The sequence below is a fragment of the Periophthalmus magnuspinnatus genome, chromosome 19, assembly GCF_009829125.3.
Source record: "Periophthalmus magnuspinnatus isolate fPerMag1 chromosome 19, fPerMag1.2.pri, whole genome shotgun sequence".
Lineage (NCBI taxonomy): Eukaryota > Metazoa > Chordata > Actinopteri > Gobiiformes > Gobiidae > Periophthalmus > Periophthalmus magnuspinnatus.
In genome coordinates this window covers 16147893-16175700 of record NC_047144.1, presented here as the reverse complement: position 1 = coordinate 16175700, position 27808 = coordinate 16147893, and the positions used below count along the sequence as shown (strand labels likewise).

The 27808-nt window shown below is 37.3% G+C and overlaps 1 protein-coding gene across 2 annotated transcripts in view; it reads left to right on the top strand.

The window, feature by feature from the left end:
• The window catches only part of mta3 (metastasis associated 1 family, member 3), a 68469-nt gene that overhangs the window by 17366 nt on the left and 23295 nt on the right, over positions 1-27808 (top strand). The window contains exons 4-14 of one of the 2 annotated variants that reach the window (XM_033984731.2): positions 367-493; positions 2780-2843; positions 3174-3291; positions 6831-6933; positions 8635-8734; positions 9764-9952; positions 18692-18766; positions 19673-19731; positions 20263-20381; positions 22621-22778; positions 24760-24982. In XM_033984731.2, the coding sequence (XP_033840622.1) occupies positions 367-493; positions 2780-2843; positions 3174-3291; positions 6831-6933; positions 8635-8734; positions 9764-9952; positions 18692-18766; positions 19673-19731; positions 20263-20381; positions 22621-22778; positions 24760-24982 (1335 nt within the window). Of the gene's footprint in view, positions 1-366; positions 494-2779; positions 2844-3173; positions 3292-6830; positions 6934-8634; positions 8735-9763; positions 9953-18691; positions 18767-19672; positions 19732-20262; positions 20382-22620; positions 22791-24759; positions 25129-27808 lie in introns of those variants that run through there. The other variant, XM_033984730.2, reaches the window with a different exon arrangement.

Below are 27808 nucleotides of genomic sequence, written 5' to 3'. Positions count from 1 at the left end.
ATAAAAATTTCAAACTTTACTTCTATAGCAAAAATAGTGCTGGATACAGATTTTTATACCATGTTGATAAACAAATAATGTGATTTTCAACAGTCAAAATAATAGTTTTTATGTTCCCACGTTGCTTTGTTCAGATCGTGATAATGACTTGGCCTATTTTAAAACTATTCACTAAAGGTAAAACGCTGTCCTATTTATGTCATTTAGTCTCAGTACCTGTTAAATGAGAAACCCGTTTTAGCATCTCGTTTTGTTTCGTCATTCCTACTGAGCGAGCGTGCGTCTGAATGTGTCTGGATGCTTGTCCCACATGTCGCTGTTCTTAAAAACCTGTATTTAAACCTTTGTCCTGTCTTGTTTTTGCAGAGGAGTTGGAGGAGGAGAAGGAGAGTCCCACAGAGACAGAACTCACAGACAAACAAAAACATCAGCTCCGCCACAGAGAACTGTTCCTCTCACGACAGTATGAAAGTTTACCAGCCACACACATCAGGTCAGGAAATACTGCATTATAGTATTATAGTAATTGTATATGTATGTGTAATCCCTCAACCATCCAGGTTTGATCCATAGTAAAAGAAAAATAAACAATCTGTCAACTAGACAAAAAGTTGTAGGACAAGAGACAAGAGTTGTAGGATAAGAGAATGTACCAACATCGTCAAGAGAGCAGCTTGGGACCACAATCTGCTGTTCAGCTCCATCTCAAAGCCAATAACCACTCCTTTGAAGATGTAGAGGTACAGATCTTAGCCAAAGAAAAGACATGGTTTAAGAGGGGAGTTAAAGAGGCAGTTTTTGTTAGGAAAGACCTTCCTTGAGCTGGAATGGGGGCCATGGACATCATCTGTCTCTCATCTATAACTCCATCCTTAGACCCAAATCAAAACAAGGAAAGCAATAGGGCTAATAGGTGTGAAATCACTCATTAGGGGCTTTAATGACTATGCTATGTATGACTCAGGCACAGTGCACAATTAGGGTAGCTCAATAGACCTAGCCTACATACAGAAACTATAAACAATAGATGTTTACAGTTTCAGTGTAGTTAGCTCCTCCCTTCAGGCAGATATAAGGCAGTGATCAGTCAGTAATCTGACCAGAACCGAAGAAGCGGCGTGGATGAGGAGTGAAACGTCTTCACTCCTACAACCATTAGGACTGCAGCAAACTAGTATTTTAGTTATTGAGTAATCCATCAATTATTTTATTTGATTAATAGAGTATTAAGATTTTATCTTCCATAACATATACTTAAAAACATATTAGCTGCTGTTTTTTAATGTTATGGCTCAAAGATAAAAGAAATATTTTGTTTTTCTTTAAATGCTTTAAATAACACATTTATTCTTATTTATTCTTCGGATCAGTATGTCCCCAAAACATTTCATTAACATGATGGACCAGATCTGAATGTCCCTAGAATTTTTATTACCAATTTACTTGTTCAGACCGTATTGTAAACAGGCCACTCTAAATGTGAACTACAGTTAGTTTCTATAAATTTATTTAATATAAAGTTTTGTGTAGGCCTGTCACAATCATTAAATCATTCCCTAGACTCTGCTCCCTAGACTCTTTAGTAATAGAACTCCTCCATTTACTGAATTAATCGTTTCAGCCCTACTATTCATGGGTTTCAGAATGATGAAAAGTTTGGGCCATTGTCATAACAATTCAAGTCTTTTTTCAACTGTCCTCAAAATCTGCACACAATAAAAGGAAGCTGAAACACTTGAATATTTTATTACAAGCTGAGAAATCAAACTTTAGATAAACCCAGCTGAGAGAAAAGCAGGCATCTTCCCTGTCCTCAGATGAACACGACGCTTCCTCCCTCTGCATGATTTCAAAAACGAAATAATCCACTTTTACGCTAAAATAGGCTCTCCATCTCGACGTGTTTGTTTCAGTTCGTTTGGGTGCGATCACATCAGTGGGAGCTGAGCCAGATGAATATTGTGAGAATTAATTTTGCTGGCCAGGTGAGAGTGGGGAAATTGAGGACGAACTTCTAAACTAAAAACAAGTAGCACATGTAGATCACATGACATGACATGTATAAATCTAAGCTTACGTCTAAGAAAAGTAGCTTTTGACTGTTTAGCTTCATAAAAATATATATTAAATATATAAGAATATATTTCAAGGACAAGCAAAACTGGATACTTTGGTGCCACTAATGCAATTTAATAATCGGGTGATAAACATTTATACTCACCTGCTCCTGTTTTAATGTTTTAAATGGACATATGTGTTTCATGGGTGCTCATGAAAAGGAGTGTGGCGCTCTCAATGGCCTCTCCCTGTATAAATAAAGGAAAGAAAGAGGAAAAAGAGGGGGAAAAAAGAAAGAGAAAAAAAAGATAGAAAGAAGGAAAAGAGACAAAGAAGAGGAAAAAGGTAGAGACGGGAGGAAGAAAAGAGAAAAATTAGACATAAAGAAGGAAAAACAAAGAAAAAAGATTGATTTACAGCAATAATGTGAGAGCAGATTGGTTCTGTCTTTCTCCTTTTTTTCTTTCCTTCTCTTGAATTTTGATCTTTTGTTGTATCATTGTGTGACTTGTATTAATGTTCCCTCTGAGTTGCATTGATCTGGTTCTAAACAGTGGACTTCATGTTCCCTCTGAGTTACACTGATCTGGTTCTAAAGAGCTGACTTGCTGCTTGTTTCCATTATGTCCGGTCCAGGAGGCCGTCCACATGGATGCGCTCTCATTCAGAACATGGCTCACTTCCTGTTTCGCCTGTTTCAATTCTTTTGTTTTTGTTTTAGGGGTAAATGCAGCGTGGCTCTGTTGAACGAGACTGAAGCGGTTCTGTCATATCTCGACAAAGAGGTAAGAAAAAAATATTAAAGTGTTCTGTTACTTAAAATATTTCACTTTTTCTTTTTAGGCTTCTCCAATGGGAATTGCTATCTTTAAAGGGCCCATATTACACTTTTTTTTTTTTTAAATCTATGTTATAATATTTTTTGCTCATCACAAACATACCTGGAGTTTTTATTTTTTTCCATTTCTACTATTTTTTGGGATTATATTATTTGCAGTAAACTAATTTCAATCAAATAAAACTCAAGATTTTCCATAAAATGATTTAATTCTCATATAGCTAATATACACTGTGTTTCATATTAAAGTTATTCCTTACATCTGTTTTTCTTCCAGGACACATTTTTCTACTCGCTGGTGTACGACCCCACACAGAAGACGCTGTTGGCCGACAAAGGGGAGATCAGGGTGGGCCCCCGATTTCAGGCTGATGTACCAGAGATGCTACAAGAAGGTTTGTTTAGTTTTATTTATTTAAGTTTATGAATTGGAGAGAAGCTGATGTGTGCACTTTTTAGTGTATCTGCTATTATCATTAAAGCTGCACTATGTAACTTTTCTGGTTGGGGGGTCTGTCACCTGCTTCTCTCCAGTAAAAACGTGTCACTGAACTGGTTTTCATTTGTTCAGTTACCTGTACCTTCTACTGCCCTAAGCTACGTCAATAAACATGCATACTGACTGTGAGCAGGGTTGTTTCTTCACAGATCTGACCTGTCTCTTGGCCTGTTTGCAAGGGTCTGCCAATATTTTTGGGACAAAATGTTGATATATATTTGCCGAGTCCTTTAGTCCTTCTTTTTTTAATTAGGCAAGGCAAGTTTATTTGTATAGCACAATTCAAACACAAGGTAATTCAACGTGCTTTACATAATAAGAAAGACATTAAAATCACACACATCAAATCACAAATAATCATCATAAATTTACCATTAAAAGAGAAGAGTGCAGAATAAAACCCTTTCAGTTGTATGCACAGCTGAACAGAACTGTTTTGAGCCTGGATTTAAACATTGTCAAAGTAGAGGCCTGTCTCACATCTTCAGGAAGAATGTTCCAGGTTTTAGCTGCATAAAACTGAAACGCTGATTCCACATGTTTAGTCCTGACTCTGGGCACCAGCAGGAGGCCGGTCCCTGAAGTCCTCAGAGTGTGAGATGGTTCATATGATACTAACATGTCGGAGATGTACTTTGGACCTAGGCCATGGAGAGACTTGTACACAAGCAGAGCTGCTTTAAAGTCTATTCTTTGAGCTACAGGAAGCCAGTGCAGAGACTTGAGCACAGGACTTATGTGCTCGTACTTCCTGGTTCTAGTCAGGACCCGAGCAGCAGCGTTCTGGATGTACTGCAGCTGTGTTAAGGCTCGTTTGGAGAGGCCAGTGAACAGGCCGTTACAGTAGTCTAACCTACTGGAGACAAATGCATGGATAAGTCTCTCTAAGTCTGGTTTTGACAGTAAACCTTTGATTTTTGCAATGTTTTTTAGGTGGTAAAAAGCTGCAGATGTTATTGATTTGATGTGGCTGTTAAAGTTCAAGTCTGAGTCCATTATTACCCCTAGATTTCTAGCCTGATTTGAAGGTTTTAGAGAGAGAGACTGGAGGTGACTGCTGACACTTTCTCTGTGTTTCTGTGGGCCAAAGATGATGACTTCAGTCTTGTCTGAGTTTAGCAGAAGAAAGTTGTTTTGCATCCACACACTGATCTGCTGGCTGCAGTGGCAGTGAATCCACTGGTCCATATTCACCTGCTGCAGTGAGACATAGATCTGAGTGTCATCTGCATAGTTGTGGTAAGACACATTATTGCTGCGTATTAACTGGCCTAACGGCAGCATGTAGAGATTGAACAGCAGGGGTCCCAGGATTGACCCCTGGGGCACCCCACAGGTCAGGGACATTTTATCTGATATACATTAGCACACTAAAATGACAAAATTACTTGTTTTGACTCCTGGTTGGACCCTGATTTAGACCATAGATGTATAAAAATGGACATAGTTAACCTGCTAGTCGCTGTGTTCCAAATAGGAAGTGATCATGGGCACGCTGTGGCTCCAATTCACGTTCTATTGAAAAAGTGTGGCTCCTCTTTCAGTAACTGCTGCTGTCAGACTCGTCATTTTGGTCTTAAAATGTTCGTATTAACCCGCTCTACATGATCCTGGGTTTATTTTGCTCTTGTGTCTGTAAATCAAGATATGAACATTAATATCAGACAAATCGGACTTTCTTTCCCCAAGGTCACTCCTGCTAGAGTTAGTAACAGGTTTGATTGACAATGTTGCTCCATACTAAACCAGCTGTGCCGCCAGGAAGTGGCTTTGGATTGGTTCTTTGGTTGCTATGATACTCGCTGTCGGAATTCTAAACATGGAAGTCTGCTCCAAATTGACCCCTATAACTGCTCTAGCCTCAATGAGCTTCATTTGACTGGAGCCGAACGGTGTAGGTGATGTCACACTCACTTCGTCCACTTCTTTATACAGTCTATAACTGGGACCCTGGTTTGCACCCTGGTTTAAACTCTGGTTTGGACCTGTTGTAGTGACATTAGTTCATTGGTCTGGTAGAAGATTGATGATCAGTTTGAAAGCGTCAACACAGAGACAGTGGAGATAAATCATTGTGATGTTGCTCAAAGAAACAGATGAGCAAAGAAGTGAATGTGACAGAAACAGAACGATTCTGGATTTACCTGAAAAACTGGAGATGAGACTGAGCCAAACTATTATTCACATGTTTGTAAATGCTTCTGTCAAAAATAAAATAAATGGGCTTATTTGGGAAAACACACCTGTAATATTTTGAGAGTAGAGCTGCAGGATTCATCACAATCAGAATGAAACTTGAGCAAAATATCCACCTTTATTCTGCATAAACACTGCTAACCCTGTATTTAAGATTTGCACAAATACCGAAATGTGCACGTGTCAGATGCCCTCCTTTACGTGTCAGATGCCCTCCTTTACGTGTCAGATGCCCTCCTTTACGTGTCAGATGCCCTCCTTTACATGTCAGATGCGCTCTCCGTGTGTCATAAGCCCCCTATATGTGTGTCAGTTCATATTTGTTTATTTTTGTCAATTCTTAATGCATTTGATATATGAACGTTGAACAGAATTCTATTATAAACCGCAAATCTAATCAAAATTCCAGTACTTAAAAATGCGTTTAGATGTTTGTTTTTTTTCCCTTTCCAATCGTACAGCTCAGTCGGAGATGGTGAAATAGTTCCTTATCTTACTACCTCCATTTAAGTATTTTAGATGAAGCTTGTAACATTGTTTTCTCTTCCAAAACTATCAGACATGGATTACCTTTCTGGAGTCCCTTAAATTTTCCATGGTATGGCATTATTTCTTTTTGCCCACTGCACTGAAAAATAGGCTTAATGTGTGAGTCTAATACCATACTGTGGAACATTCATCTCTATGGTGACGAGCGGGTGACTTCCCCCCAGAAAAGTTACAAATCTTAAAGATCCTATATTACACAAAACTGACTATTGTGAGATTTAAGCCATGTTCTAATGTTGTTACCTCCTCAAAAACAGACCTGGAGTTGTGTTTTGTTTCATTCACACATGTTTGAGTCACACTTTATTATTAGTCTGTCTATATCTCCAAAGCTCCAAATGCTCTGTTCCACCTTATGATGTCATGAAGTGGTAGTTTCCAATTTATTGCTACCTTTTACCGAGATTGGCAATTCCAGGGCTGAAATTATCCTAATGGTTCTAGTGAAGGTGTACGGAGTTTAAAGTATAGACAATATTCATGTTAGTCATTTCAAATCATATATTTTTAGGGAAAATTGTCCAAATCTGACGTACATATCTGCCCAGAAATATCGGCTGACATTATCAGCCATTGGTTGCTATGGACTCTTAATTGGTATAGAAAAAAAAACATATTAGTCCATCTCTAATCTTGATTAATAATGCCCGTTAATATTTTTATGTCTGTATTATTTTTTTATGTCTTCAGGTGAGGAGGATGAGAGGGACCAGTCTAAACTCGAAGAAAAACTATGGGACCCCGAGTGCCCCCTCACCAACAAACAGATCGACCAATTCCTGGTGGTGGCACGGTCAGTATCCAACTCATTTTTAATATTACTATACAACTCTAGACTTACAATAATGCAGCTAACAACAACTGCCAGCATGCTAACAGTGTACCATCTTTACTTACTGGTTCGTGGGTGATAAGTATGTTTTGTAATTGAATGCAGACAGTACACAGTGTTCTCAGTTTGATCATGAGCACAGCTTTTACGTTATATCTACACTGGGGCAAAACAAATGTTACTATTACCTAAAAGAAATGGGTACGGTCTCTAAATGTAATCATCACATTTGTACTCCATGTTTCTAGATTTAGTTTGAAACTTCCTGGTTCTCAGGCGATAAATATGCTTTATAATTAGATGGGAAAAACGATTACAGTTGCCTTAAAAAAAAATGGAACGACCCCTTTAAATGTAATTATAGTCACATTTATAGTTCATGTTTCTAGATATATTTGGACAGAAAGAAAAAAGTTGAATTTGTAAATTGCACGACTAGGCTTAAAAATGTTTATTATTCCATATAAGGAACAATATTTTATCAAACATTTTTTCCACGTTAGTTCTACTGGAATTATCATTATAAAGCTAAAATTTTGGTACAGCAGAAACACAGCTACTAATGGCAATTTTTCTTACAAGCATTAGGAGTATATATGTGATTTATGTTGTAATACAAGGATTCTGGTAACAGTTCACATTTGAACGTGACAAAAATAAAAAATAAACCTGAACAGACAAACTAATACAAGAATCACATTTCAGAACATGTTTTTACAGATATAAATTACAGGGTTGCAGTTTGTATGCAGAATAGGATCCCATGATGACATGAGGATGGCATCTGACACACGCAGGGAGGACATCTGAGATACAAGGGGAGGGCATCTGACAGAATATGTACAGATCTAAACTACAGAGTTATCAGTTTTTATGTGGAATAAGACCCCATGCAGACAGGGAGGGCATAGGACACTTCAAAAATTGCAGCCTTTACGATTTGCTAATTGCGTTTTTTGATTCAATGACGATTAATCTTGCTGAAGCCTTATTTTTACTTGGAACTTATGCAAATTTTCCCCCTCCATTTTCTGAGTGGGACATATGATTTTTCACTTTGTCAGAAACCTTTTGCTCTGCTCCTATGACCCGACCTCTGCTCTTCAGAAACTCAAGGTTATCAAAAAGCAGCATGAATCTACTTATTATTAAATGTGATTCAAATGTACACACATCAAGTTTGCAATGTTCCTGGCTGGATTATTAAAAGCGCATATATTTTTGAATACATTTGCATAAATTGGCATATCTTATTAACAGATTCTTCGCATTGTCCCTTGTCCATTATGCAAAAGGTGGAGGAAATGCATTCATTTTCATTCAGAAAAATCAGAGTTCTCATTTTAAAAGGAACCGATTTAAAGGTGTACTGTGTAACTTTTTTGATGAAGGCTCCATCACCAGGTTGAGTTACAGATCAGATCTGTTGAGAGGTGTGCCCAAATGCATGGAATACTTGTATTATTATTTGTAGTATTAATGTTTTTCCCAGCCAAACATCTTCACTCCTGCAACCTTTTGTCCAGTTGACAGATTTGAACTTTCTTACTGTGGATCAGACCTGGATGACTGAGGGATTACACAGCCATTTTGAAATGCTTGGGATACTTGTATTGTTCTTGTAGTATTTTAAAATGTTTTCTTCTGTTTCTTGTGTTCCAGGGCGGTGGGGACATTTGCTCGCGCTCTAGACTGCAGCAGCTCAGTCAGACAGCCCAGTTTACACATGAGCGCAGCAGCAGCCTCTAGAGACATCACACTGGTAAGACGCCATTTATTTCTTTTAACATATTACATAATTTATCTAAACTATTTACGCTTTTGGTCTTGATCTTGAGTCATAATTTTAGACCAGGATTCAAAATGTCTGACAATTTTTACACATTTTGTGGCTTTATATTCTGTTGAAGCCATTTACTACTTCTGAGAGTTCATACTTCACTGTGATTGGTTAAATTACTTGATATGGCAAAGAACTTATGATTTATACTTTTTAACAAATATGATTTTATCTATTTTTGTATATCTGTGTGTTGTTTTTTTTTCTTTACAAATATTGGCTTTTATACTGATTTCATAAATGGGAAAAGGCAGACATTTAAACGTAACCCAAAAAAGTCAAATGTATTCTTCCAAGTCTGAACTCTGCTCCAAACCACACACTTTTACGGACAATTTATTTGATTAAAGTCTTAACCCAGAAGCGGTTTATCATTTCAAAAACTATCCTAGCCATTTCCTAGGCATTGGTGTCACAATTATCTTGGCCAAAACGATTGCGATTAACGATTATATCACGCTAATTATTAAAGTTGCTGACAAGTTGCCATATTTAAACGGGCTGATGGGCTTTCTGTTACAGAAATAAACTTGAGTTGAATATAGCACATTTAAAACAACATGAGCTGACCAATGTGCTTCAGATAAAAGTCAATGGAAAAGAATTATATATAGATTACACGATATATAGCAAAAGAACATTAAAACGCTAAGGTATCCTGTGTAGTTAGTATTAAATGCCAGGGAGAAGAGGTGGGGTTTCAGTCTGTTCTTACACTGTGTTAAAGACTGAGAGGATATATAGCACTGTACTTTGTTATAAGAGAAAACAACAAGAAATCATCACGAGGAAGTATTTTTTTCTGCACATTTTGGTGAAATAATGGGGATTATCTTTGTTGGCTATTCGCACGATTATATAAATGTCCCACAAATGATAAGTGTCTACTGTTTTCATGAGATCAACGATGTTACTGTTTACTGTCTCATCCCTACCATTTCCTCTGTGTAGTTTCATGCGATGGACACTCTTCATCGCCATAACTACGACCTTTCGAGTGCCCTAAGCGTCCTGGTGCCCGCGGGGGGTCCGGTCCTCTGTCGAGATGAGATGGAGGAGTGGAGCGCTTCGGAGGCCGCCATGTTTGAAGAGGCGCTGGAAAAGTACGGCAAGGACTTCAACGACATCCGACAAGACTTTGTAAGTAGAACTAAACAGTAAATATATGAGTATGTTCTATGGGTAATGAGCAAGTTTAGTACTGGAGATGCACCAGTCCGGCTTTTTCAGTTTTGGTGCAGATACCGATATCAATACTTTGGCTTTAAGTATTTGCTGATCCACGATATTGGCTGATATTGCACTGACTGAAATGGCACTTATTTCCTTAAAACAGTCATTTGTAACCATAGACTGTATGGACATAGCTAAACTGCTAGCCGGTGCATTTGAAATAAGAAGTGACCATGGGACCACTTCTAGCTCCACAGACTCGGGCTCCAATTCACTTTCTATTGAAAAACTGTGGCCCCTCTCTCTGTAACTGCTGCTGTCAGACTCGTCATTTTGGTCTTAAATGTTCGTATTAACCCGCTCTACATGATCCTGATATTTTTATTTTGGTACTTTGTCTGTAAATCAAGATATGAGCATTAATAACAGATGAATCAGATGCCTTCTTTGAACAAGGTCGCTCCTGTTAAAACAGGTTTGATTGACAGCATTGCTAAGAGACTTTACCTTCAAGAGAATGGCTCTGGATTGGCTCTTTGGTTGCTATAATGCTCGCAGTCGGAATTCCACTATAACCACTAGCCTCAATGAGCTTCTTTGGACTGGAGTCGAACGCTGTCGGTGACAACACACTCACTTAGTCCGTGTCTTTATACAGTCTGTGTCTATAACACAAGAGATCCACTTGTCTTCACATCACTACTGAACAGCTTTGTATGAATAAAAGTCCAAAATTTCTGAGATGTTCTTGGCCAAAACCAGCCTATAAATGGTTTTACATCAAATTAAAGGCCCAACCAGGATATTGACTTAACGGATATCAAGGAACCAGTACCCTATCTAGCTAAAGTTTCAGTACTGGCGCCGATATTTGAGTCCACTATCTGTATCATTGCAGTCTTGTTTAATACTGTGGTTTGGTAATATGGTTTATTTTAGGCTTGAGCGATTTTGGCAAAATGTTGTTTGTTGTTTGTTTTTTTTTTTGTTTGAGATGCGGCTGTGATAAGATTTTTTTGTGATTTAAATTAGAATAGAACAGGTAAAATTCTGTTCAAGTTCTATTTCAACAATTGAGAAAGAACTGGTAAACTAATACAAGCCATTTTAAACCATACTAAGCCATTTTGGAATGTGTATATAGAGGTCTTAACTACAGAATTGGGCAGGTTTTATAAATGAGACAGGATAATTTGAAGAGGAAAGTACATTAAATAGTTGCAGACTTTGCAATTTGCTAATACCATTCATTCAAATTGTGATGTCAGTTCACTTGTTATATATCTTGCAGCTAAATTCTTTTGGAGGGGCATTAAATAAGCTTCTTATTGGCTCCTGACAACCTGGCAACCTCACTATTGGCATCACTACTTCCTATCCAATTGTCTTTTGCTGAGTCACGCAGAAATTAATAAATATTTAAAGCTAAAATGGTGGACGGTGACTGTGAGGTGAAAACTTCTGTTTAGAAAGGGCGGTGTTTGAGTCTCAATGCTAACACTAATGCAAATTTTGAGGCATAACGAATATTAAAATACCACAAACTGAAATAATCTATGTATAAAATCAATCTGGTTTTCTTTACATTACTACAACTTTGATCAATTTTAAGGCAAGGCAAAAATTGAAGTAAAGTTGTATTAAACCAGGGGTGTTCATTACGTCGATCGCGATCTACCAGTCGATCGCGAAGGCATTTTGGGTAGATCGCGTCCCGTCATCCATCCAGTCACATGACTAATATACAGGACAACCAGTCAGATTACACCTGACCCTAGGTCACATCATGGGCGCTGCACACGCATAAACAAGCGTGAGTTAGTTTAACCCTATAGCGTCGGATCCTATCGTCGCCGATAGAGCGTGGTTGTGGACTTTCCATTACCGTAACTCCGTGCCCAGTCGTGCTCTCATGTAAATTCAAACGGCATCTCACACGGGGCTATCTAAATATTTTACCATCATTACTGTAATCTGCCTCTGTTGTCCCTCGAAGGTTACGAATGAGAGCGCGGGGGCTGCGGGGATTTTCTCTCATTTATTTGATGCGTAAAAGAAAAAATATGGATGGATGGGTAAAATAGAAGTAGTTGTGTGAAAAAATGCAGTAAATTCTGATACTTCGTTTAACATGATTTTTATGGCCAATAAAAAAGACAAAACTGTAATCATCATGATTAGCTTTGTTATCGCTTTCAAATGAAAAATGCAATTTTACTCCTGGCTGGCTGTCAGAAGCTACTGCCCGAACTATGCATCCCTCACTGATTCCATTCAGTGCAAGTCAGTGCAGTAATCATCATTCAAGTCATTATGAACATGTAAGAAGTTCAGTTGTGTTGTGCAGTATTATCTCATGACATTGTGCAAGGTACATGAAAATGCACTGTACATGTAAGAATTCATAATACATTTACAAATAAATATATGTTTAACATTTTTGTATTTGGTGGTAGATCTTTCAGACACGATCATTTTAAAAGTAGCTCACATACTGAAAAAGTCTGAGCACCCCTGTATTAAACTATAGGTGACATAGTTTCTCGACATAAGAAGTTCCACTGTCAGTCAGAAGATCTACTGACCCACAGGTTGGCGGTGCAACTCCAGCTCCCACAGATGAATACTTGAGCAAGACACTTAACCCACCTCAACCCCAGTGTCTGCGTGTATAAATGTGTGTGTGAATGGGGAGTGGTTCCTTGATGTAAAGTGCTTTAAGTGCCTTGAAGGTGGAAAAGCGATAAACAGCCACCTCTTTAACTTTACTGTTTTTATTTTAACTCACTAAAATGTTTCAAAAGACAGGATGCTTTCACGACAAACTGGGAATTACACATGGGCACACAGACACTAAGGCAGGGTTTATTAGCTTTATTTATTTTTTCACATCTGACCAGTGCACAATATATGGAAAAAATCTAAATCAGCGATGCTGACATTGGCACCAATATTTTATCTATCCCCAGAAGACTTGTATTAGACAGAGCCTTTACTGGTTTTACCCACATCTCACTAGACTGGTGTTTTGTTGTATCATCTCATTATATTCAGCACAACACTTCAGTTTGACTTGTTTTTATTTTTGTACCTTCTTTTTTGGCTCCAATTTATCAATGTCCAAAAGCCCCAAGGTCCCCAGCCGTCACTGTCACCTCTTTATATGGTGGTGTTTGGATGGAGCCGTGCCCTACTGCCTCTGTATGGAGGAGGGAATTGTATGGGTCTGACTACATAAAGATAGTCCAATAAGGTTCATCTGGTCTTGCGTGAATTCATTTCAATCGATTATTTTCCAGACCAAGGTTTAGTTTTTCATACCTGACAGCTAGTAAGGTTCATCTGGTCTTGGGTGAATTCACTTCAGTCCATTATTTTTCCAAACCAACCAGTTTTTCATACCTGACAGCTTGGACTGCTCACTAGCGCCTCAGAGTGGTCACACAATGTTCCTGTGATGTGTCCGGTAAGCTGATTTAAACAGGTTTTGGTGCTGTCTTCCTACTGGTGGAGGTAAGGAGAGTATCCCAGGTGTGTGAGAGTAAAAAGGCCCCCTTGTCCCAGTTTATAGGTAGAAAGGCTGCACCAAGACCTGTTTAAGTCAGCTGACCTGAATAAGAGGGCGTTTCCAAACTTTTGACTGATGGTGTATGTGAAATAGAACTCAAACTGATAAAGGAAACAGAAATTATGTGAATTGTGTCATTCTAATTATAAATTTAAAAATATATATATATATACCTTTCCTGAATATCTTTAGTATGATCTTGAGCTGTATCAGAACAAGTATAAGACACATAGACTAGTATACACACGGACCACTATGGAACCTACTGGACACTGATGGATTACACAGATATAAGGCCACATAGGAATAGAAAACAAAGTACTATCATTTAATGTTGAAAATCACAGTCTATGGTCCAGTTGATCATACCTGGAGTTTAGATGCAAGATAGAGATGTAGACAGGTCTTTGTTTTGATACAGAAGTCAAAGCTGCTGACTGGTGGCTCACAATAACGTCTTTGTCAAAACCTGAACAAAAGCACCAAAAGAACACGATGTTTTGTTTATTTTGACGAACAAGACACAAAGAATCTGAAGGGAAATATGTCAGAACCATCACAGCCTTTATCCTGAGTTGGATCAGCTCAAAATGTCTCAAAATGGCCACCGTCTCACATAGATTTTTGGTGGGGGGACAAAAACATCTGCTTTTGTCCCAACACTTGGCAATTTTACAGCAATCTGACATTTCAGTGCTGCAGTTTTATACTTTAAACTCAAATCTTCTCCTATATTACGCAGAATTGATTCTTTAATCCATGCTATAATGTTATTACCTCCTTGAAAACATACCTGGAGTTGTGTTTATTTTCTCTAATGTGTCAATTAAGACTTTTCCCTCTGTAAGAATCCATTTTGGGACCAAATAAGCATACATTTTACTGTAATTTAACTTTCTGTTCTGGCAACTCTATACCTAAACCTCCCTTCTTAAAGGTGTTGAGTTCAATCTTCTGCTCATCTCCATGGAGATTGTATTATTATAATCTTCTGTAGTATGGCATTAAAATACATTGACTCCTATACAAGGGTTTTCTTGCTCAAAACATTTACATAAAAAAATGTGCATTTTTTCTGTAAGCAGGGTCGACTCTCCACAGATTTGACCTGTTGACAACCTGGTGTCACCTGCTTGTCTCTCTGCAGATGAGATTATTGCGGAACATTTCAGGCAAAGCGTTATTGCATAGGGCCAATACTGTGCTTTTAGTGACTGTGTCAATACTTTTTTCCTAAGTAAAATTATTCAGTCAATTTGATTTTATATATATATATATACATATATATACATATATATATATATATATATATATATATATATATATATATATGATATATATATATATATATATATATATATATATATATATATATATATATATATATGATATATATATATATATATGATATATATATATATATATATATATATATATGATATATATATATATATGATATATATATATATATTATATATATATATGATATATATATATATATATATGATATATATATATATGATATATATATATATGATATATATATATATATGATATATATATATATATGATATATATATATATATGATATATATATATATATGATATATATATATATATATATATATATATATGATATATATATATATATGATATATATATATATATGATATATATATATATATGATATATATATATATATGATATATATATATATATGATATATATCTATCATATATATATATCATATATATATCATATATATATCATATATATATATATCCTCATCACAAACAGACCTGGAGTTGTGTTTTGTTTCATTCACACATGTTTAACACACAAACCTGCATATTTGAGCTGAGTTCTTTTCTTAAACTGAAAACACGTTACTCCACCTTGTGATGTCATGTGTTCATACAGGAAGTGCTCCACAGTTTTTTTAAACTTCATACGCCTTCACTAGAATCTAACTTGAAAATAACCATTTCATGACATCACAAGGTGGAACAGAGCATTTTGAGCTTTGGAGATGTTACAGACTAATAGTAAAGTGTTACTCACATGTTTGAATGAAACAAAACAACTCCAGGTGTGCTTTTGAGGAGGTCATATCATTACAACATGATTTAAAGCTCACAAGAGTTAATTTTGCGTAGTAAAGGAGCATTAAAACAACAATGTTCCACAGTATGGTAATAAACTTCTATCTCCATGGAAACAGATGGGCCATTAGGTTAGCTCTTGGGGGCTGTGGAGTCAAATAAAGACATTCTGACAGTGGACGTGTTCAGCAGGTGCCCATGAATATTAACGATTGGAATCGCTGCTGCAAAGATGGCTGACTGCATTTAAATACATTATGGGCCTGGTGGGGTCTGTGAACATGTGAATGCAGATGAGGCTATAAAGACTTTTGTGTAAAGGAAGTTAGAGACTTGGGTAAAGTAGTGGCTCTCAAAGTTCAGACCTAATTCAGACCTGGTTCAGACCCGGTTCAGACCTGATTGAGGGAACGGACCCAAACACAGGTAAAACATGCAAACTTCTCACAGAAAAGGAGTCAAACCCAGAACCTTCTTGCTGTGAGGTTAGAGTGCTAAACACTCCACCATCTGACATTCAATACTAATATTTTTTTGCTCTTCCCCATTTTGTGTTTCCCTTTTCAACAGATTAATGAGTAAAACTGGAAGAACATTCTATGGCTGTATGCATCATAAACATGTCACACATTATTTTATATCCAGATAAATCCATTTGGTTATTTTACAAAAGTGAAAGGTTCATTTGTGACCCTCACTTTATAATAATAATAAATAATAATACATTTTATTTGTTAGGCGCCTTTAACTTAAGGTAAATCTGTGTGTCTCACTGTGGATTAAAATGCAAAATATCAGTATAGACAAATATCGGTTATTGGCAGAGATGGAAGAAGTACTCTGTTTTGTTAAGTAAAAGTACAGATAACGGAGCAAAAAATACTCAAGTAAAAGTATCATATGAGAAAATCTACTTGAGTAAAAAGTATAAAAGTACTTTAAAAGTATTTGGTGGAGATTTTGAAGTCTTATAAAGCTTCAAATGTGTAGTGACTTAGATTTTTTTGTTAAACAGAAACAATCAACCGTTTTTTCCAAGCTGTTTTTATTTGTATATTATTGTTGCTCAAATTATGAAAACAAATTCAGTTTTTTCAGCAGGTCTCAAATCACAATAAAAATTCTTTCACTTTTTAGTCCTGTTCAAAAATGCTATTGAGTAGAAGTACAGATACTGCTCTCAAATATTGTCAAGTAAAAAGTATACACTGTAAAATGTACTTAAGTATAAATTTGAGGTAGCTGTACTTTACTTAAGAACCGTACTTTACCGTACTTTACGACAGCCCTGTTACCGCCTTGTATATGCCGCATGGGCCCGTCTCTGCTTGTGGTTGTTTATTTACTATGGTGACTCACATCTTTGTCATCGTCTTCGCTCTGTCTCGACTCATTATCTTTGACAGCTGTAATTTCGACCTGTCAATTTCTTCAGTGTAAACACGTTTCCATAGCAACACACTCTAGCCTATTGTCGTGTGTGGCAGACTTTTAAAATGGCCACTGACTCCGTTTTAGTAGTTTTAGAATTGGTGCAGTTTTTAGAATATTTAAGAACCAATTAAATAAAACAGCTTAATGTAAAGTGTTTATTATAGAGATGGTGAAGGAAAGCGTACACTTTGCTAGCTAGCTCACTATGTCTGAAAGCTAACAGTTTAACACTTTTTTAAAATATGAAAAATTAAAATAATGACTACGCAATTATTTTTATATGTTGAATAATTCAGTTTGTGATAGTGTTTTAATATTTATTACGCCTCAAAATTAGCATTAGCGTTAGCATTGACACAAACATGTCTCTTTCTAAACACAGAAGTGTCTCTGGTGAAGTATTTTATTTTTGTAGTGTTTAACGTGTCAGTGACATCCACCCACAGCTCCCTGACCCCGTAACCTCTGACCTCTGACCTCCTAACCCACCCACAGCTCAATGTCCACTGCCTCCTCTTTAAATATGTATTAATTTTAGCGTGACTCTGCAAAAACCTCACAGAGATGAAACTGGAAAGGAAGTAGTGACACTAACAGTGAGGTTGAGAGCGCTGTTGAGCCAATAGCAACTAAAGCAAAACCTCAAAGCCTGTAGTTTTTTAAGCAACACATTGTTCTCTGTGTGTCCTCTGTAAGACTATTTTCTGATCTCTGTTCTAATGTTGTTTTCTCATCACAAACGGACCTGGGTCTGTGTTTTGTTTTATTCACACATGTTTAACTCACAAACCCTGCAGATTTGAGCTGAGCTCTTCTCTCAAACAGAAAACACTCTGTTCCACCTTGTGATCTTATGAGATAATACAAGAAGCTCTCCATTGCGTCTTTAAACTCCATACACCTTCACTAGAATCATTTGGATAATTTCAGCTATGGAAATGCCAATCTCTACTGAACAAAAGGTAAAATGTAGCTGTTAACTTGAAAACCACTTCATGACGTCACAAGGTGGGACAGAGCATTTTGAGCTTTGGAGATGTGACAGACCAACCAAAGCAAAATCACAAAGACTGCAGTTTGTTTGATTATTGTTGTGGAAGGTTAGTTTTTATTTTATACAGTGAAAATAAAATGAGTTAAAGTGAAGTAAATAAAATGAGTTAAAGTGAAGTAAATAAACAGCTCAAAGGCTCAGGTGAAAACTGCCTCTTTGCATAAATGAGTTTGATAGTGAAGATTAAAAAACAAAAGTTCAAATGAAACTTGAATAAAAAGCTTTGAATAATTGATCCATCTTTTTTTTCCTCTAAAACTCATCACATTTTGTGCCCATTACCTTGATTTTGAGCAGAGATTTTACTGAGTGTCTAAACCAATTAATTTAAATGATGTTGGCCTATTTTAAAAACTCTTTTTTCAGTGTAATCTCATTCAATGTCCCTGAATCACATCGTGAAGCTGGGGCCAGGTTTTCTCATACATTTACATAAGGCTTTCATTCCAAATCTGTAAAAACGTGAAGCATTTATCAGACTAATGTTCTCTCCTTCTCTCCTCCTTCCTTCCTGTTTTGTGTCTTTGTCCATATTTGGTCGTGTGCAGCTGCCCTGGAAGTCTCTGACCAGTATCATAGAGTACTACTACATGTGGAAGACGACCGACAGATACGTGCAACAGGTACAATACGTGTTTATTTACAATCAGACTTTGTCCTTTTGAATACAGTGAGATTTAGTTTCTCTCCCTACATTTAACTGCTCAGAAACAACACACAATACATTTTGAAGTGCCATATTTTGCTGAAGAAAACATGGATGATAAACGAGAATATTGAAATAAATTGATGCCAAGTTGTGGAATTATGTCAAGTAGTAAATTAATGCCAAGTAGGTTGAAATACCAATTTAAAAAAAATTATACTAAAGCTACAATATGTTTCAAAACATGGATTGTAATAAATAAACAGCAGAATGAAACAGTAGTAAGCTTATGTCTATAATTAGTTATTTTTCTGTTCTATGACGAGATTTGTACTTTATAGGGTTGAATAATAATATTTATTGGGGGACCTTTATTTTATTACATTAACCTTTAAAAATGATAGTTCAATCTTTCATATAATATATAGTGATTAACCTGACAGGCCAACTAACTACACAAATAACTGTTGGTTGCAGCCTTAGTCAACACTCAATTTTTGTATCTACAATACATTTGGAAGCAGATTTGCCCACTGATCAGAAGGTCACTGGTTCAATACCTGCTTCTTCCAGTGTGTTCTGTTGTGTAAAAATGTGACAATTTACAGTTTTACTAGTACAATTCTATTATAACTTTGAGTTACAATCACCCTCAGACTTTGTTTCCTACCACAGAAGGGTGACAGTATATTATGATAGTTGTGTATATAAATATTTTAAAAGTATTGCTCACATCTTTTCAGACTATTTTTGACTCTGTTTGAAATGCTCTGACTATGAGAAAGTGCTCTTTTCTGTTCTGATATTCTGTGGTGATGTCTGGCCTGTTTTCACCTGTCAGTCTGAAGTATTGCTTTAATGAACTTTTGTTTGTTTGTTGCAGAAGAGACTGAAGGCGGCGGAGGCAGAGAGTAAACTGAAGCAGGTCTATATCCCCACATAGTAAGTGCAGTTCTCTCTTATAATGTCTGAGGAAGTTTAAATGGGTTTCAAATGACATAACATAATGTCTGAGCTGTTCAACTGTAAACAGGAAAGAGTGAGTAATTTGTTCAGCAAAATGTGAAGATGTTTGACTTTAAAATATAGTGTGAAACCATCAGAAGGTAGAGACCAGAGGTGTCCAAACTATGGCTCAGGGGCCAAATGTAGCGCTCAGAACAATTTTTATTGATCCTCAGGCGTTTCCCTGAACTGGCCCATTTATCATAGGCAGTAATTTTACCTCAGATATAAGTAATTTTCTCACCATAACCTCAAGACCATCACATTGTGGTTAAGGCCTTTCAAAACGTATAATATTGTGTTTTAAAGTGTTAACTGCTTTTCTACAGATCCAGGCCTAATTTGTCATCATGTGTAGGGAATGTTCAGTGTTTTCAGCATCACCCCGTCTGGTGGTCATCTGGGGTTCATAGCATCATAGTGGCGTTCAGTTTCCCCTAAAGATGTTTTCTGTCTCCTGTGTGACAGTAACAAGCCGAACCCAAATCAGATCTCCATGACCAACGGGAAAATGGCAACGGTGAACGGAGCGGGACCCGGAGCCTTCCACACGGCAGGGGGCGGGCGAGCCTGTGAGAGCTGTTACAGTAAGTAATGACAAAATGTTTATTTATTTATAAGTGCAATACAACAAAACTATTTTATTTATTTACCAGTGCAACACTACAAAACTGCTTTATTTTATTTATTTACAAGGGGAACACAACAAAACTGTTTTATTTTATTTATTTACAAGTGCAACACAACAAAATGGTTTTATTTTATTTACAAGTGGAGCACAACAAAACGGTTTTATTTTTGTTTATTTACTGTGCAACACAACAAAACTATTATGTTTATTTATAGTAAGTGCAACACAATCAAAGCACAAGAGATTATGAGCGGCTTCATCCAATTATCAAACATTTTATCTTTTGCAAATGTGTGAGAAAGAGCCATGTGACTCATATGACGCTTTGGGGTGATAGCTGATTGGCTGTGGTCCACACTGTCTAAATTAGCGTCTCTAAAGCTGTGTTAGTGGCCAAAGAGTCAATGCTTGTGCAGACTAATGAAAGAGTTTGAGTATGGTTGCCAGATTTTCAGAGAACAACAAGCAACCAAGTCTTTGAAAAAAATCCCAAAACAAGCGACCTCAGGCCCACAAAAACATGTTTGAAAAATAAGCAATTTGTTAAATGTTGCCAAGTGACTTTCCCAAAAAAGAAGCCTGAAGTCACTATAAAGAAGTAGATTTGGCAGCTCTGTAAGTACTAGAAAAGTGTTTGATTTAAATAGCTACCTTCTCCTGGCATCATTTGAAAATCCGGTACCTCAGCTTTAAAATGGCGATGCATGTGTTTGTCCGGAAATTAAAGTTAAATCTCTTCAAAAGAAATGCATGCTCCTTTGGCTATGCATCTTTTTCTGAATAAACATAGTGAATCATGGGTAATTTTGCAGCGAATGACAGCGAAGTATCCATTTATGTATACTTAAACTCAGCCACACACTAACCACACAGAGGACACATGAACATTTGAACACATTTGAACACATTTGACCTAGATGCCTTACCGCGCACATGCTCAGATCAGACCAAAGCATTTGAGACACAACCCATGTTTCCACGACAACAGCTGTCAATCTTCACTCCTCAGCCCCTCAGGGGAGGGAGGGGCTGAGGCTGTTGTCGTGTAGACCTGCTGTGTTTGATGTACTTTGCAATTTCACTGCACTTAACATGGACACACTTTTATATTATAGAGGCACTTGACCTGAAATGCCCGTTTAAAACAGTAGGGGGCGGGTGATATGACAGAAGATGGACATTTTATATTCCAAAGTTTGAATTACAACTTCTAAACCTTCTTAATATATAAAGTAGATTAATGATTTATTAGCAGATAAAATTAGCAGTATATTTATGTAGTAGTATGTTAATTACGTTATTATGAAATTTGTCATGGGACTGTAAATGACAAATAACATTTTTAAAGCCCAAGTATGTACTAAGATAAAGGCATGTTTTTTCTTTTTGTTTTATTGCACTGAAAAACCTAAGTCCTTACTGCGATCAGGCTTTTATCTCCACAAACCTGATTCTTCTTATTTGGCCTGGGGGAGGGCCCCTTCCTGCTTCTTTCCATGGAAATGTTGACGTTGCTCATAGACTGTATATATAAGTGGACATAGCTAACCTGCTAGCCACCACGTTCCAAACAGGAAGTGATCATGGGTGCACGTCTGGCTCAATTGACTCTGGCTCCAATTCACTTTCTGTTGAAAAACTGTGGCCCCTCTCTCTGTAACTGCTGCTGTCAGACTTGTCATTTTGGTCTTAAAATGTTCATATTAACCCGATCTACATGATCCTAGTGTTTGTATTTTACTATTGTGTCCATAAATCAGGATATGAACATTATAACAGACAAATTAGGCACTTTCTTCCACTTCTTTATACAGTCTGTGTTGTTGCTATTACAATTCAGTTTGGTATAAGATGTTCCAATGTGTGGTATTAACTTTCTATTAGAAAGTGGTATAGAATCACAAATTGAACTAACTTTAATTGGTATTCTGGTCCATCCTTGTAATTTTCAGCTCAACATTTTAGATAATCTGATCCGATCTGACGGTGGATCTGACGAGCATATTGTCACCTTAAGGTCTCTAAACACTCACGGCCATTTTATCCCTCATGTTCTCCAAAATGTCAGCGCTTTAGTGAATTGTAAATTAATTTCGAGGTGACAGAACAGACGGGAGATAAACACTAATGAGATGTGGGATCTGGGGAGCCCTTGTACTTCTAACCAGCAGTAATTTCAACTCTCCTCCCTACAGCGATGCAGTCTGCGCAGTGGTACTCATGGGGACCTCCTAACATGCAGTGTCGTCTGTGTGTGTCCTGCTGGATGTACTGGAAGAAGTACGGAGGTCTGAAGATGCCGAGCAGAGCCGAGGGGTCAGAGGAGCGCACGTCTCCCACCCCCACTGGCAATGTAAGCGTCAAGGCAAGAGGAACCATTTTATTATTTTTAACATATTTACGATTGTTTTATGATTGTTGTGAGAGGAAACGGTTATTCATGGTTATCAACATCATGTCCAAACAAGAGATTCGATCCAAGTGTCACTTTTCAATCTCTGAGCCCCAAACCAACAAATGTCCCATGAAGCAATATAATACAACTGATCATGTTTAAATCAGACCAAAATGGACTTTACAGAGGTTTTAATCATGTTATAGTTTCCTTCTCATTTACTCATCGAAGTTGTATTAAAGACGTCATTGCGCCAATCAACCGCCATTTTCACCGCTGCCCATTGACTGTATATATAAATGGACATGCTGGACACCATGGCTCCAATTTACTTTCTGTTGAAAAACTATGGCTCCTCTCTCTGTAACTGCTGCTGTCAGACTCGTCATTTTGGTCTTAAAATGTTCGTATTAACCCGCTCTACATGATCCTGATGTTTTATTTCACTATTGTGCCTGTAAATGAAGATATGAACATCAATATCAGACAATAATAACAGGCACCGTCTTTCCTGGAAGCTGCTCCTGCTAGAGTTGACAGCAGGTTTGTTTGATAGCGTTCCTATTTGCCCACTCCCTGCTAAACCAGTGGTGCGGGAAGGAGCGTTCCCTTCAACAACCTCGGTCCAGATTGGCTCTTTGGTTGCTATGATACTCGTGGTCGGAATTCCAATTATGGAACTCGGCTCCAAATTGGCCCCTATAACTTTTAGCCTCAATGAGCTTCATTTGAATGGAGCTGAACGCTGTGGGTGACACTCAGTTAGTCGACTTCTTTATACAGTCTATGGTGCTGCTGATACACGCCCACTGCTCTGTTCTTACTTTCCAGTTTTATTTTCTTAATCGTTGATACACACATGATTAATCAGCGTCACATAGTCATTTTGCTGCAAATGAAAACAAAATCTGCAGCTTGATAATGTGATCTACAAAACATTCTCCGGCAGAACAGCACTTTGTTGTGGTGGCGATTACAGTGATGTCGACTTACTGCTTAAATCAAGACTACAGCAAATTCATTTTGGTCAAAAGACTGAGGCTGAGTTTCTTGTGAAAATGACCACTGTCTGTATGCGCCGTAATGAGACCTCTGCCTCTCGTTAAACTCGTATGGCTGGTTAAAAAAGTAAACTACATGAACTTTTCTTATAGAAGACCTCTGTTTCCAGGCAACAGCAGCTTCTGTTAATGGGAAACAACAGGTTAGGACATAATGTTAATTCATATCTATTTTAAACTTGTGCGGGTTTTAAATGGTAGACTTTAGGGGCTCCTGTGATTAGGAGGTCAAATTTATAAATGTGACTTAAATTATTGTTGTGTTATTCTTTTATTCTATTATAAAACTGTAACTTCTGTTCAGAATAATGTACACGATCGCTCTGCCACTCAAAACCAGGTCCCATATTACAAAAAATGGACTCTTGTAGCTTTAAGTCATGTTCTAATACTGTTCCCTCCTCAAAAACAGACCTGGAGTTGTGTTTTGTTTCATTCACACATGTTTGAGTAACTCTATTAGTCTGTCTACATCTCCAAAGCTAAAAATGCTGTGTTCCTCCTTGTGATGTCATGAAGTGCTAGTTTTCAAGTTTCAGCAGCTCCTTTTACCTTTTGTTCAGTAGAGATTGGCATTTATAGAGCTGAAATTATCCAAATGATTCTAGTGAAGGTGTATGGAGTTTAAAAACACAGTGGAGCACTTCCTGTATTGCCACATGACATCACAAAGTGGAACAGAGTGTTTTTCGTTTGAGAGAAGAACTCAGGGTTTGTGTGTTTAAACATGTGTGAATGAAACAAAACACAACTCCAGGTCTGTTTGTGATGAGGAAACAACATTAGAACAGAGGTGGAACATGGATGGAACATAAACACAGACCATTAACTCCTCCGCTGTCTCTCATTCCTTTCTCTCCCTCTCTGCTTTTGTTTAGGAGCCGCGTGCCCGGGGTCACGTCGCTCGCCAGTCCAATCACATGGTCCCGATGCGAAACAGCGGCAGCCCCAAGTCGTCAATGAAGACAAAGCAGGCCTTCCTCCTCCAGGCCACCCGTCTCACCAAACTGGCTCGTCACATGTGTCGTGACATCATCAAACTGCGCCGCGCCGCACGCCGACCCTTTGTGCCCATTAACTGTGGCGCTGTAAAGGCAGAGTGTAAGAGCTCTTTTAATTCCTCCTAACCGCTGCCACACGGACACACACCTCACCTCACCAGTCTCACCTGTTTTTATTATTGTTATTATAATTTTGTTTTTGTATCTCCCGCCCCAGTTCCAATAAAGACTGCCTGTCCTCATCCTAAGTTTGATCATGTTTTCATTTGTGCCTTTTTTCACTCTTTTGTTGAATTCATTGAATGTTGCACAAGCCCATTCACACATGATCATCAAACATGGAGTCTGAGCCAGCATTTCACATAGACTTAGAATGTATTTGAACATCCGCTCCATTTGCACTGCTCCCCTCAGGGCTGCACGATATCGAAACATTTTAACATATAGCTGAGAAGAACTACGATTTCAATATTTTGACTCGATCATTTCTGTTATAATAAAACAAAAAAATACTTGCTTTGATCTTCTAGCGAATCTCTGTGAAAATGATAGCTTAACAGGCAAAACTAGGAATAATTTTTGACTTAAAGGGCCCATATTACGCAATTTTCTGATCTGTATTATAATGTTTTCTTATCGCAAACAGACCTGGACTTGTGTTTTGTTTGATTCACACATGTTTAACACACAAATCCTGCATATTTAGGCTGTGTTCTTTTCTCTACTGAACTACAGGTAAATGATCTGTTAACTTGGAAAAAAAAACTTTGACATCACAAGGTGGAACAGAGCATTTTGAGCTTTGGACATGTAGATAAACTAATAATAAAGACTTACTCAAACATGTGTGAATGAAACAAAACAACTCCAGGTATGTTTTTGAAGTGCTAACAATGTTCTAACACAGCTAAAATCTCACAAGAGTCAATTTTGTGTAACATGGGACCTTTTTAATGCGGAAAAAATAAATAAAAATCAGCTTTATTTAACATATTCTTAAAAAAACAGTTGTATTTTTTATCAGATGGATGTTATTACGATACATTAAGTTTGTTGCAATACTGATTATTACATCAGCCAATTTTACGATATAGAAACTTTAGTGACTTTGTGCAGCTCTACGCCCCCTGGTGGAGGATTTAGGTTGATGTTCGCCTTGGACAGACTGTTACTGCTGTGTGTGAGATTCAGACTCTGGTTATACTTGATTGAAGTGGTGGATGAAGGCTGAGAAGAGGCTGACTGTAGCATATCCCATAGAGCTACCTTCAAACACGCGATCCCTCTGTTTAGTTTATACGATTATCACTCGACTCCATGTTGTAGTTTCAGCTCTGTTTCACGAAAGCACCAAGATCAGTCTAATCTGCTATTTTGACGAGCACTTTATTGTACAGTGGTATAAATTGTTACCAAAGATACAATTTTTTCGTTTAGTTTTTTTTTAAATCCCAATCACTTGAAAGACTTTCTCCAATACCCAATTTATAAGAGTTGAATCATAATTTGCAGTTTTTACATCAGATGCCCTCCCTGATATAAACTTATCTGAATGGGGAGTTGCATTTAAAGTAGGGAGCTATATAATGAACTATAGCACATATCTACAGCGTGTCCATAAAGTCTTTTTACAGTTTAAAACGGTTATTATTGATCGTCGTTTTGAAAATGTTCGTATTAACCCGCTCGACGTGATCCTGGTGTTTTTTTTTTTTTCGCTTTTGTGTCTGTAAATCAAGATATGAACATTAATAAAAGACAAATCAGCTGCCTTGATTCCCAGATGTCGCTTCTGCTAGCGTTAGCAACAGGTTTGATTGACAGCGTTGCTCAGCGTCTGAGGCAGGAAGGGGCGTTACCTTCAACAGCCTCTCTTCGGATTGGCTCTTTGGTTGCTATGATACTCGCAGGCAGAATTCCAAATATTGAACTTGGCTCCAAATTGACCCCTATAACTGCTCTAGCCTCGATGCTTCATTTGGAGCTGAACGCTGTGGGTGACGTCGCACTCACTTAGTCCACTTCTTTATAAAGGCTATGATTCTGGCATAAACTGATCGTAGTTGGCCCAGAAAATCTCGTAATGTTTAAATTTTTATGCACACACAGTTGTTCTGTCGTTACTTGAGAGATTACAGCTACACAACATATTTGAGTTGGTTTAGTCTTATTTTATTTTTGTTTAAAGTAAATAAATGCTGTTTTCAGTCTCTGGCTTTAAGTATCTGCTGATGCCCGATATCAACCGAAGTATCAAAATCGGCATCAAAACAGAAAAACATGGATCGTGCATCCCTAGTACAGAGTGTTTAAACTGTAACTTCATAACGCCAAGGCTCAAATAGCATAAGGAAATTTAAAATAAAATGTTGAAAAGTAAAAAGAAAATCTATTCTGAAGAGAAAAATACAAAAAATATTCTAAAAACACCCTAAAAATCTGTGGAAAAAGCCTTTACACTGTTGAACCGGCTCTTCGCTTGTGAGTTTGGAAAGTCTATTGTGCGCTGCCGTGTCCATGAAAACACCGGCTCAACTGAACCAAAGCCTTAATGAAAAAACATGAACTTTGACCCTATTAGCCTTTCACCTTTGGCCTGTCAGTTTTTTACGTCACAAATGAAACAAAATATGAATAGCACAGAAAACAGCCAGAATAACATTTTAGCCATTCTGAGAATCCTTGGAAAAATCTGTTCCATTTTTTTGTTTGGAAATTTTAATTAATATGATTTTTATTTTATTATTTTTGACTTACAATTAGTAGTTCTGGTTTATCATATTTCCAACAGTTTATCTTTTAAACCTGATATTAAAGATGCACTGTGTAACTTCTCTGGTGAAGGGTGGACCACCTGCTTGTCTCCATGGTGATGTTATTATTTCCACGTATGACATTTAACTTTGTGTATTCAGTAGTTTTGTTA